The following is a 12,592-nucleotide window of genomic DNA, read 5'->3' on the forward strand; positions in this document are numbered from 1 at the left end:
TTTTTTTTTCTTCCCTTTAGGGAAAAAAAAAAAAAAAAAAAAAAAAAAAAAGTAGTTATTTTATTTTAACATCAGCTGTTCAACCAGAATGTCACACTCATTGCATTCCTTTTACTTACCCTCATATTGCAGCCAAGAACATGAGTTAGATTAAAACATTACGTTCCTCAGCAGAGTAACCCATTGATGCCACGCGGACAGCCTCTTTACAGCAACCAGCTATTAGTGGAATTGCTGTGGGAGTTTGTAGGAAGACATTTGCAAATGCTTTTCAATGGACACTCTTAGCAGCAAAAAAGGAAGGACAGAATCAGTTGTTGTGGCCTGGGTGGATATGCCATATTCTTCCTCCTAGCTGAAGCAAAAGCACTTGGACTGCAGGCAGATAGCTGAGATGAAATGGAAGGTAATGGTATCAGGGAATGAATGAAGTTTCAGGAATTGCAACAGTTTTCCACGTACCTGTAAATCAGGCAGGACCAAAGCATGTCTCCAAGGCAAGCACTTGTCACGCTGTCTTGTCCAGTCACTCCAGACTGCAGTGTGATCATGCTGAGTTTTCAAGCCCCAGCAGGTTTTGCACCCTTTTCTTGCTTTTTTTCCACTGTCAGCAGGTATATTTTTAAGTGGTCAGATTCTAATCTTAAATGTACATTAACAAAAAATCCCCTAATCTGTACCTGGATAGAAATACTGGTGTGGCTGGATCTGAGCTGAGACATAGAGATGTATCAGTGGTGCTAGGTGCCCTCTGGACCAGGCCTTTGACTTCATCGACCTTCAGCTCAGAAGGATTTTGAAGTCAAACATATTTCATAGATTTTTACACCTCATTACATCTTTTTAAAAAGATAAAAACTTGACTAGTGCATATTTCTGTTTTTCAAATTTTGTTTGAACTTGTCTGAGAGCGAAAGCTTTTGCTAGAATTCACCACATAATTACTAATCCCCAGGAAAAAACAATTTACTGTAAAGATTTCATATTTGCAGAGGTGTTAATTAGTTGATGTTTTACTCTGGCATTGCATTGTAGTAGCTCCCTTAAAGCATTCATAACCACTGACCTATTTACAATTTCTTTTTCATTATGTTTCTTTGATACACACTTTTTTACAAGTATTTCGTTCAACTAAGCTAGTTGCTCAGAAAGTTGAACATAAGCACGAACAACATACATAAATCTAGTTGATTTATTCAAAGGAGATCTTACCTTCCTCTCTCTTGCTTTCTTTACCACTCAACCATTACCTATTTGCTGTTTTTTTGTTTTTTGTTGTTTTTTTTTCTTCTTTCCCCTTGTGGAAAACTGTGGGCTGCAACACACAGGTAAGTTCTTGTTCATTTCAATGGTTGGCTTTAATTCTTAGTGCATTTTTATATTAGCTCACTACCTCTCATGGCCTTTCCAAAGTTTGTTCAGTGGAAAAAAGAGGACAGGGCACAGTGAGCCCTTGTCTGTGTAGAACAGCTCTTCTTGTATTTCTTTTCTACCCTAATACAGACCTAAACAGAGTGTTGTCAAGTTCAGCCTCAGATGACTGAAAGACCTCTATTTTCAAGAAGCCACAAATTCTGCTCCATGACAAATAAGAAATTTGCTGACACAACAAAGCAGTGTGCCTTGGTTCCGTAGTACAGCCATACTCAGAAGCATAAACATATAGGTTTATATGAGTTAAAAACTTTTGTACAATTTGAAAAGCAGGACTGGCTGCAGGAGTAGGAGAAGACAGGATTTAGTTGCTAAAGTGTAGGTCTCTGGTCACACAACTCATGCAGTATTAGGATTCATTTTGTTCAAATTCTCCAGGGCAAGGGTTGCTCTGTGTTCTACCGCATGGCTGGGAAAGACAAAGTAAAAGCAGGATACAGAGTGTGAGCTGAAATGTCAGATGAGAGTATTGGGAAAGATCACAAAGAACTGAAGGAACAACTTAGAAAACATAAAGACTATGGGAGTGAGTTCATTGTTAATGTACATGACAGCTCAGTTGTATAGCAGAGTATAACTGAATAGAAGGTGAACCAACACAAAGCACTTCTTGTGCAGGTTCAGACTGGGAGGTTATGCTGTTCCAATTGTACCAAAAAAATCCCAACATTTAGAAAGAACTATCCACTTACACAAGAGCAACTATACTTCAGAGCACGAACATGCAACCAGTATCTCATGCAGAGAACACTGTTGCACTGTTGTGCTGGTTACACATTATACCAGCAGAACGTTGCTATGAGACACAGAGTCAAGGCAGTTCCACGGTCTTTAGTGTCCTGAGGGTAAAAACTTACAAATGGGTCATTTAAATGAGCAGGTTACTTTTTATTTATACTTTTCTTCTGAATATCTTTAATTATAGCCTTCACCATAAACACCAGCTCCCCCAGTTTGTGTAGGAGTTGCCACACAGCATTTACCACCCACCACTCAATGCTGTGGCTCAGTGCCAGCTCACAGCATCACCACAGTGCCAGCACCACAGTGCTAGCACCATCCCCCAGTTTCATAAGCAGTGCCATGGCAGTGTTACAGCATTTGATCACTTACTTTTGAAACAGGCCTATGTCCATGCTCCTTGCAGTCATGACGTAGGGTTGTGTGGGAACCTTCCTGTTGCTGATTGTTCCTGCATCACTCCTGCTCTGTAAGCACACACAAGGAAAAGGAGGCTCCTGGACAGAAGGCCAACAGTCCCTGCATTGCACTAGCCCACTTCCCAGTCTTCTTTTTTGCAAGCATTTGTAATCAAGGGCTGAAGCAGCATCCACAGCAGGGCCTGGGACACCAGGAGCTGCCAAGGTCCTGGCATGTACAGCACCAGTGCAGACTCTCCTCTGTGCATGTTGCCCAGCCTTGTACCAGTTTCTGTTTGTTCCTCAGCAAACAGCAATCAACAGAGGAAAAATACTGACTTCCTGAGCTGCTACCAGCTGCCCTGGTTCAGTAACTAGGTCAGCTAAAGGTTAAAGCAGCTGAGGCATGAGCAGCAAGTTTAAATTTAGTAATTTATTTATTTTTTTTTGGGGGGGGGGCGTGGGGGGAAACAACAAACAACCAAGAAACAAACCCACAACCAGAGCCAGGGGGAAGCCTGAAACAGATTCCCAAGCCTGCCTGGCCATAGCTCTCCAGTCCCCTCATCCTCTCTCCAGTCCCCTCATCCTCTCCTCCACTGCCAGACAGTGCTTGTGGTTCATGTCACAGCCACCCACGCTAAAGGCATCTCATGTCTAGGGCACTAAATGCACCTCTATACATAAACCAGTGACATTAAACCACCACTGAAATTAGCCTGTTTGCTTTGATGTGATATATTAACAACTTTTTGCATTATACAGTGATTTATGTCAGAAATCATGGTCCGGTTCCAAATTCTACCATTTATCAAGCCTAATGCAACTTTAAGGACATTACATAGTATTTGTCTGGGGTTTTTTTTATATCAATCATGGCTCAGCATACTTTCATACAATTTTTTAAATTTTCCTGGTGGGATGTAATTGCCTTTGAAGCTTAAGATTTTGCAGCTTTGGTGGGAAACACACATCTAGCTTTCCACACTCATGTAGGGAATACATACTTTGGAGATAGTGTAATCTGAAATTCTTCCACTGAGAAAGTCAGAATGAAAACTAACGAAACCGCCTGTGAATCTCAGAACTAGGTTTTAAGCGGTGAAAAAGTATTTCCTGTGCTAACACTGCCACCTATTGCCATCCACTAAAAAACAGGAGGGACAGTCGCCACAAATCCCTTGTCTTCAATATTCTGATGTATATTTTCTCTTCACTGCTGTCTTTAATAACATAGTGTTAGAAGGGAAAAAATGCAAATAAACCAAGTGTTACATCAAATATATATCTGTAGAACAGAGGATAAAGTCTCTCCAGAACAAAACCAGTGATGTATAGAAGCCTCCCTGTGAGTGGTAAGGGAGCTAGGAGAGCCCTAGAACAATCTGATCCAGTACATAAGCATAGCATATATAAATATATATATATCACAAAATCACAGACAGAGCCATGACCCAACACCACAGAATTCTCCAATAGCTTGCTTCTTCCCTCCACACTGGGAGACCTGCACCTTTTTATCTGTTATTCTCTCCCTCTTACCTCTTTGCTATTTTCTGTGTGGTTTTTATACCCTTCTCACTCCCTGTCTCACTGATTTTGAGATAAAATCTTACCACATGTCTGCTTTTTCTTGTTAGGACTTCTTCATCTTGTGGTGTTGTGGTGGTTTCCCTTCCACATATCTGTTTCCCTGCCCTGGTCATGAGAAGTTCCCTTATCTGCAATTCTGATTCCACGGCTTCCTCCCTTCATCATCCTTTGACATTTACCATTTCTCAATTTCAGAAGTATTTTTGTCACGAATTATTAGCATTCATATCATGCAATGCCTATTAGTAGTCAAAGATTTAAGCCATGCCATTTTATAACACATTCCCTTGAGCAAAGATTGTATTTTCTTTATTACCCCTAGCACTTCCAATGAGTTACCCCTGCACTTAGAGTAAATGAGCCAAATTCAGTTCAGGAAAACAAGTTGCTTTCTCCTTCCCTGACTCACCTCTTATTGTGCAGTCCCTGCACCTGCTGTCAGCTGCTGGTCAAAGATATTCTTAGTAGTAAAGCCAAGAGAAGGTACATGAAGGATGTAAGAACTTTTTATCAACTTTGCTATTATAAATTAAAATGTTTTTTGGAGATCAACTGTAATACAATATACTTTATGCTCCTTCTCTTCTCCAATCAGCAAAATTCTTTTCTCTCATCAATTAGCAAAAAACCTACTCACGTTTAAGACTAAATTATAAATTTCTTTTTTTTCTTTTCTTCTCCTTATAATTTTGGTTTCTGGAAATTAGAATTAACTGTGCTCTTCTACTGAAAAACAACATATAAATTATGTCTTTCTGTGCTGCATAGACCCTAGGGTTTCATTAAGTGACTGCTACTCCTGTACAACTGGAGATGAAAAACTTACAGAGATGATACAGATGGAAGGGTCATTAACAGAACTAGAGAAATCCATCTGAAAATCTCACTTTAAAGGTTTTATGTAACAGCTCTATCTAACTGGGATGATATTGAGTAACAGGCAGCATGCTGGAAGTCTTCTAATGCTTTGCAAATCCTGGATTTATGGATAGGAGGATAAATCATTATATAGCCTGATGGATGAAGAGTTTAGAGTTCTAGAGTCTGGAGATTTATTAAATATGGATGCTGTTATGGGTTCTTTCAAAATGAAGAAAGACAGTGCTAAGAATGCTAAGAATCAGCTTCAGAAAGGAGCAAGTGAATTCAGCTGTCTCCAGGAGTTCTTGAAAGATTTAAGGAATAAGCATTTTTCAATGAAATATCTTTAGGAAAAAGTGAAAGAGAGTACAAAGGTGTTAAGATATTGTTTGGTTAACTAAAGAGCTGCCCCTAGATAACTAGTTATAACTTCTCATGCACTATTTTTACCTCCTTTCTTTACCTACAACTGTGAACCATTTCATAGGACAAAAGTTTTTGAGCTGTGTAACCAGTATCAGATCTCTCCAGTTACCCAAATTCCCTAGTCTGATGCTCCCTCCGTCCTTTTATGACATGAAGTTGTGGAACTTTCCTGTTCTTACCACAAATCTGACAAATATAAGAGGCCTAGATTGAACTTCTTACACCTTGCTATGTAGCTGGATTCACATACTGGTTCCCTGGGCTATTTAATTTTTCACCTTATTTGCTAATTTTGCTAAATAAACAGTAAAGCAAATTGACCACTAGACTCAAGCAGCATAAAATAAAAAAATCTAAATTACAACAGCACAACTTCTACAACTCCACTGTGGGGTTTCAATGTGTTTGGGAAACCTGTTTGTAAGCAGATGCCTTTGTTCTGATCACAATTTGCAGAATCATTACTGTTTGCAACTGCAGTTCTGCTTAAGATACAAGCAACATTTTTTCCTATGCATCTTGATGTGAAGCTGACCATTCTTGATTGTTTGCATCCTCACATTCATTCCTTACTGCTCTACAGAGATGCATGAGAATTTTTCTATGTAATTTTGTATGCAACATTGTTGGGGCAATGGTGCTTTCAGGACTTGTGGTGAATACCTAAGCACCACATTTGAACACAAATTTTCTAATTACTTGCAGGAATGAACATAAATTGTCCTGGCTATGTCCTATTAGCCCAAGGTCCTAATACCTTACTTGCATTTGCATGCACTCCCCAGTTTATTGTCAAGGGATTAATTTATGACGCAAGATGCTTTTCAGCACAGACACAGGTATCACTGCTTTTGCCTACTTGCAAAATATTATTACATCAGTTCTTCCAATAGCCACAAGCAGACCTTGCTCTAATGCAAAAGGGTAAATATAAATTACATGCAGGATCAGTCATGAAATTAAACAGGTCTTTTCAAATATCTCCCAGAAAGTGTTTATGGAATATTTGAGTAATTGATCTCTGTTTGAAGTGCAGCTTTTGGACATGCTCAAGTCTGGGACCTCAGAGCTACAGGCAGAACCGAGGTTCTATGTCACCCCTTGCAGGGAAAATAACACTGATGGGCTTAGCTGTATAAATCCTTACAAGACAAGTCTGGTCCTGAGTGTGTTACTTTGGTTTGTATACATGTTGCTTCTACTCCTAACTGAAACAATCCAAAATTTTTAGCAGATTTTAGAAAGATTGATTTTCCAATATCTCATTAATAGCCAGTCAATAAGGCATAAAATATTTCAAAATCATTGGAATGAATACATTAAAAATAAGTTAATTCCCTATGAATAGTACTGATTAATCAAAAATGCACCTCCAGCAATCCCTATTATTAAAGGCCACATAATTGAAGAATTTTGTCTTTAGTAGCAGAAGCTAACTGGAGTAAGGCATGATATACAATTTAAAAGACTTCCAGCATAGTATAGATTGTTGTCACAAGTTTGTGCAGTTCTTATAACACCAAAGAGAGCCCGGGTACACAGCAGCTACAGCATTCCTATTTTCCTCTGCTTTTTGACTGGCCAGAAGCAATAAATAAATTGAAAACACTGAACAAAAAGATCTATAGCAGATTTAGAATACAACTGAAAATATTGGCAAGGACTTCTCCCCGTAGCCAGATCCCAAGAACTGCTATTTGCACATGCTTGTATGAGGCTGGGGTTAAAAACTGCAACTTTATCCACTGCTTGCACATTTAGATAAAGCTGCAAATGCAAAGAAACAGACCTGTAGTTTTATGTGTCTGCTTTTGAAGTGGAATTGTTCTGTCCATTATTCCTGCACCCTCACACCTACAAACAGAATTATGAAGAGGTAAAAGGACTGGAGAAACAATGTAAGTAACTGGTTTTTCCTTGCCTCAGGAAAAAACACACTCATGCACAAAGCAATTACTAAAGGATTATTAAACAGAAGCAACCACAGACATTTATATTTCCTTTCTCCTCTACTGGTGAAAATTAAAGGTTTAAGTTTCAAAACAACCTAAGTTACAAAACTAAGGGACACTAAAGGAGTAATGCTTGACAGCAGATTTAACACTAGATTAATACAATTTTACAGTGATTTGTGATGGTCCTGTTCACTTACATTATTTTGTTTTGAATGTATATATTTGATAATAAGTTGGAAACAACAGAATGTGAACACCAAGATAAAGCTACCAAAGGATACACAGGAAAAGAGCAGGACCTCTTTATTAGGCTCAGTGCTTATACTAATATTGAATATAGGAGTACTCATCTTTTTTAGGAATTAAGTATCTATAGGTAGTTATTTTATAATTCACATTTCTTAGGAAAAAAATTGCTTTATATTTCTAGAAATTACAGTATTGATCTGTACAGACAAAGGCTTCTTATTTGAATACTACAAATTTTTGTAAGATTACAAAGAAAATTAAAAATACCAAGAAGCTTTTAGTTTATAGAAATATAACTACAAGCACAAGATGTACATTTCTGACAAATGTAAGGTAGCTCTGCAGTCCACTGGAAACTTGGGAGATTTATGTTCTTCCTTCTATATCAAAGTTCTAGATTTCATTGCCAAATTCCTGTTCGCTGTTTCTGATCACCACCGTGCTCAAAAAACATGAAATCCTAAAACAGAAACAAAAAGCAAACAAATGCTTCCTAAATACAGTTCTTAGTCCAGAAATCTCCTGGTTGATTTGCAAGCTGTTCAAAGTACCTCCATTCCAGAAACCTCAAATGATGAGAAGAAGGCGGGGGCACCTCTCATTTCCCCATCACCTGGGTCTCTTAGAATAGGACACCCACAGAGAGAGGGAAGAGATGGTGAAAGACCTACATGGAAAGTAAATTATCACTAGCCAAAGCTATGCTTCCTTTGCTCAGTATTCCTGCCCTGGCTTTGTTCAGCCTGACTCCATTCCACCAATTTTATCTCAAACTGGAGTCCTTGATAACAGTGACTATCTTAAGTTTACATCTGGGAGGTTATTTTCTGTTACTCACACTCACTACCACTGTGCTTTGTGCATGCGGAAGCACACGAACGCAAATGACTAAGGAAAACCTGGTCCATGCACAGGGCTGTTAGAGGCTGGGTAAAACTTTCCAAACTTAAGGTGCTTCACATGCCTCTTTTCTCTTACTCTGCAGCTCTGCTAGCACAGAAGCAGTGCACATTTTGGAATGGGGCCTGATGCTGAATTGCACAGGGAAGTGCAAACACGAGTTTGTCACACACTGTTTTCAGAGAGCTGCAGGGCAGAGTTTGATATGGCAGAGTCAGAGTACAGATGAGAAACACTGTATCAAGTTAGATGTGCTTTGCCTCCACAGAAGTCCCTCTCACTGAAAATTACTCCTCTGAGAGCATTTAATACTGCTCAACTCAATGCTTCCCACACTTCCAAGAAGGAGAGTTGGGAGGAACTGGCTGCAGCGCTCTGCTGTCCAGTTCACCAATTCAGCAGGCTGTTCAGGCTTTGGGCGGGTCTCCTTGCTATTGCTGATCTGCATTTTCTTATTTCACGATCCACAAAAAACCACTTGCCTCTGCTAACACGTCTTGCTAGAGTCTTCCCATTACAGGGTTTTTCAGTCTTATCACATGTAAAGCTCTCCTTAAATACAGTTAGTACTTCATGTAGTATAGAATAAGCTTATTATCTGAAATAATTCTTTATTGTCCTCCATGGTCAGTTTTACACACAAGGAGGTAACAACAAGCTGTTGTTCTTTTCAATGAGCTCAGAGTCAATTCCTTTACCAGCACAATTTGAACATGGAGATAGAAAAGTCAGTTTGTATTCAAGTATTAATGAATGACAGACTTACAATAAGGAAGCAAGCACCGATCATGACAGCTTTCATTTTTACATCAAGGTCCATTGGGAATTTGACTCCAAAGTTATCTGCATCTGTAAAGGCTTCTTTCACAAACCCAGTCCACTGCTTAGAAATCATTCCAACAGTAGAAGTCTCATCCAGAGACTTCACCTAGTTTTACATAAAATTTAAAAAACAACATCAAATCTGTCATTCACAATATTCTCAAATCTGTCTCACAATAGATCAATTTGAAAGCTTCAGATTGTGTTATTTTAATTAATGCAGTCATTGAATGCAACTGTTTGTACCAAAAGGCAACCCTGACCATCAGAAAGTCAGTCTTAGGGAGAACAAACATGAACTTAATTCCAAACCTGACTGCAGAGTTCAATGCCTTAATGGTGTTGGAAGACAGCTACCACACGCACACACACACGCTCTGCTGGAAGCAGTGTCTTTTAGCCAAGAGAGTGAATTAATTTCTCCTGACATGTACCAGGAACTGCTCCAGTGAAATATTAAGCACATTACCTTCTTTTGCTCCAAAGCAGAGGTTAGCCCTTTGTTAACACTATGTTTCCTAAACGTAGAGCCAGTCTTCAGGGCCATGTGAAAGACTAGTCCACCCAATTGAATATGATAAAACAAATGCTAAATTTGCTTTACCATCTATTTGCAGAATTTTAAATGGTAGACTAGCATACATACTACTTAATGTGTACAAAAATAATAATGCATTAATCACTATTATTTTAAGTGAAAGTTGCAAATCTTTGGACATTCAAATCTGTACTTTAGGTCTAAATTATCTTGATTTACTTGGTCACTGAATGATTATTAAGTTATTAAATGAGTGGTTGCAGGCAATCATTTTAATAAATACCTGATAGAGCTGAGAATAACATTTTTTGTTAGAGTATAATATAACAGATTCAAAAAGATTTTGCTGCTAAACGTTTCAATTAAGAGATCTCTGTGCAACCACAGGGAATCAGTCTCCCTGATGAGCAGCTTTAGGATGTCATTTGGGGAATTTTGCCTGGCTTATCTAGAGCAATCTAGATATTTACAGAAGCAGTTGATTAGAATTAAAATATTATGTACAAATTACTTACAGTACTACAGTTCAGTTGACAGGTAGTAAGGCATGAAACAAACTACTATCAAACTAGTATCTGAAAGAAGATACACACAGTTTTTTTAGCATTGCATACCTCAAAATTAATGTCCTCACAACAGCTGCAAACAACACATGGACCAATAATTTTCAATATATCCTTTCTGTTCTCATCTTGAATGGTAAACTTTGGCAAGCAGATATGCCAGTTCTGGACAACGTAACCAACTGTTGTTCCTGGAGGTGCCTGAACTTCCAGCTTCACAGAAACAAAAAACAAACTCCATGTGAATGTTCATGATTTGATCTGCATGTTAGACAAAATGCACACCAGCACACAAACCAAACACAACTTATCTTTCCACAACAATCTGGCTTTCCAATGCATGGAGATGCATGGGGTTTTCTGCAAACCATTTCAGAAAACTGCACATAAATTGTAGACCTTGTATGCAATTTTTGCATTTTCTGAAAATAGTAAGATACTCCTAAGGCTGTGGAGCACACAAGCCATGCTTTTGTTGTATAAAGATGAAAGTATAGTGAAAGAAAGGCTGTGAGCATCTTGAAAGCATTCAGTGAAAACTTCACAGGATGCAGCTACTACAAATCTCTCACCAAGAGCTCTGAGTAGGTTCAGCCTTGAGGTTTCAGAAGTTGCATCACCCCATAATTGATTTAATATTTTAAAAGCTCATAATCTCATGTCTTGAATTTCACTATAGCTTTCACAGCAGCAAAGTGAAAACTGTTATTTTACAAAAGCTGTTTCCTAACTCTTACATTGCAAAGGCGTCTCCAGCACAGGTTTCAGCACTAGCCAAAAGCTCCCTACATGCTGCTGAATCACATTTTTCACTACTGTATTCAGAAGTAGGCAGGGCAAATCTCTGTGTTGCAGCACACTTGCTTCTTTCCAGACTAAAGACTCCATGCACAAATCCCACAGACCTCTCTCCACACAACTGACAGGCAAAATCTGACTTGCTCCACTTCGTCTCCCGATTCAAGACAACCCCATCTTAAAACTTCACTGGTGGACCATGCCTCACATGAATGAGGATGGTGAGAGGAAGCAACTCACCTCCTGTAAGCAGCAGGGAAAGCAGCATGAAGAGCACCGGAGAGGTCTCTGCAGTGTTATCACCTCATGGCCCATGTTGTCTACAATCCGAAGGTTGAAGGGTCGTGATGGCCCACAGCAATTCCTGGTACAGCAGTCATTGTCCTCTGCTGCAAAGTACACTCTTTGCCCCAGCGTGTTCTTGATTTCATATTTGTTGTTTGTTTCAAAGCCAGTCAAAACTGAAAAATAGGACCAGAACTGTTATATTTCTAAGGTGCATCTGGCCAGAAAAATCACCATACTGACTCTAAAGCTCCTCTTTGGGAAGGCAGGCTGCACTTAAAGTCCGTCAAAGGCAGCTACTGGTGAAGGGAAACAGTGGGGAAGGACCCTTGAGCAGAGCAGGCTGACAGAGAAGTTCAGAGAGGAGAAGCTACCATGATGCCACCATCAATGCAGAAAGAGCAGGGAGTTGTCCACATCAGTCACAGACACCGCTGCCAGAGCAAGCACCACAGCTACGAATAACACAGCATGGGAGATTCCCAGGGAGGAGGTGAAGGAATGAAATTAGAGAAACCTGTGAATTGGGGGGTGAAGCATGAACAGATCTCTAGGGAGAAAATGAGAATCAGAAGGCCACAAAAAAAGTCTCACAGCCAAGATTCACAGCAGCACCAATAGAAAACAAAAGCAATGACTGAAATTTTGACTAATTTCTTCAACAAATGAAAGTACTCTCTGAAACATTATGGAGATAAAATGCAGCAGCATTACGTCCATCAGCCAAGATGGACAGTGCATTTTATTTCTTCTATTTGAAAGACTCTGATGACATGACTTTGACATTCTTAAAGTGGACAGAATGAGGGGAGCAGAAGGAAAGCAGTTCAAGTCAGTAAAACAGCAGGATGTCCTGGAAATGTGATTGGAGCTGCATGCTAATCTATGGAATTAAATGGAACAAGAGAGGAAAGAAAAGAAGATCTTTAAGTAAGGAAGAGAGGCAAGTTGAAATAGTGTGAATGAAGAGCATGGGAGATATGTGACTTCAGCTATAACTAGTTATTATTTTCAGCTTTCTCTTCTCCA

General features: G+C 39.2%; 1 protein-coding gene across 1 annotated transcript in view; it reads right to left on the bottom strand.

Moving 5' to 3' along the window:
- Nucleotides 1-8,057: 8,057 nt before the first annotated feature.
- Nucleotides 8,058-12,592, bottom strand: part of LOC104392295 (phospholipid scramblase 1-like) — a 15,867-nt gene continuing 11,332 nt past the window's right edge. Inside the window, exons 7-10 of the mRNA XM_010001679.1 lie at nt 11,519-11,739; nt 10,532-10,693; nt 9,324-9,485; nt 8,058-8,117 (exon numbers count right to left, since the gene is read on the bottom strand). Coding sequence (XP_009999981.1) covers nt 8,058-8,117; nt 9,324-9,485; nt 10,532-10,693; nt 11,519-11,739 — 605 coding nt within the window. The remainder of the gene's footprint in view (nt 8,118-9,323; nt 9,486-10,531; nt 10,694-11,518; nt 11,740-12,592) is intronic.

Source organism: Chaetura pelagica, unplaced genomic scaffold (genome assembly GCF_000747805.2).
Source record: "Chaetura pelagica isolate M959 unplaced genomic scaffold, ChaPel_1.0 scaffold207, whole genome shotgun sequence".
In the NCBI taxonomy this organism is placed as follows: domain Eukaryota; kingdom Metazoa; phylum Chordata; class Aves; order Apodiformes; family Apodidae; genus Chaetura; species Chaetura pelagica.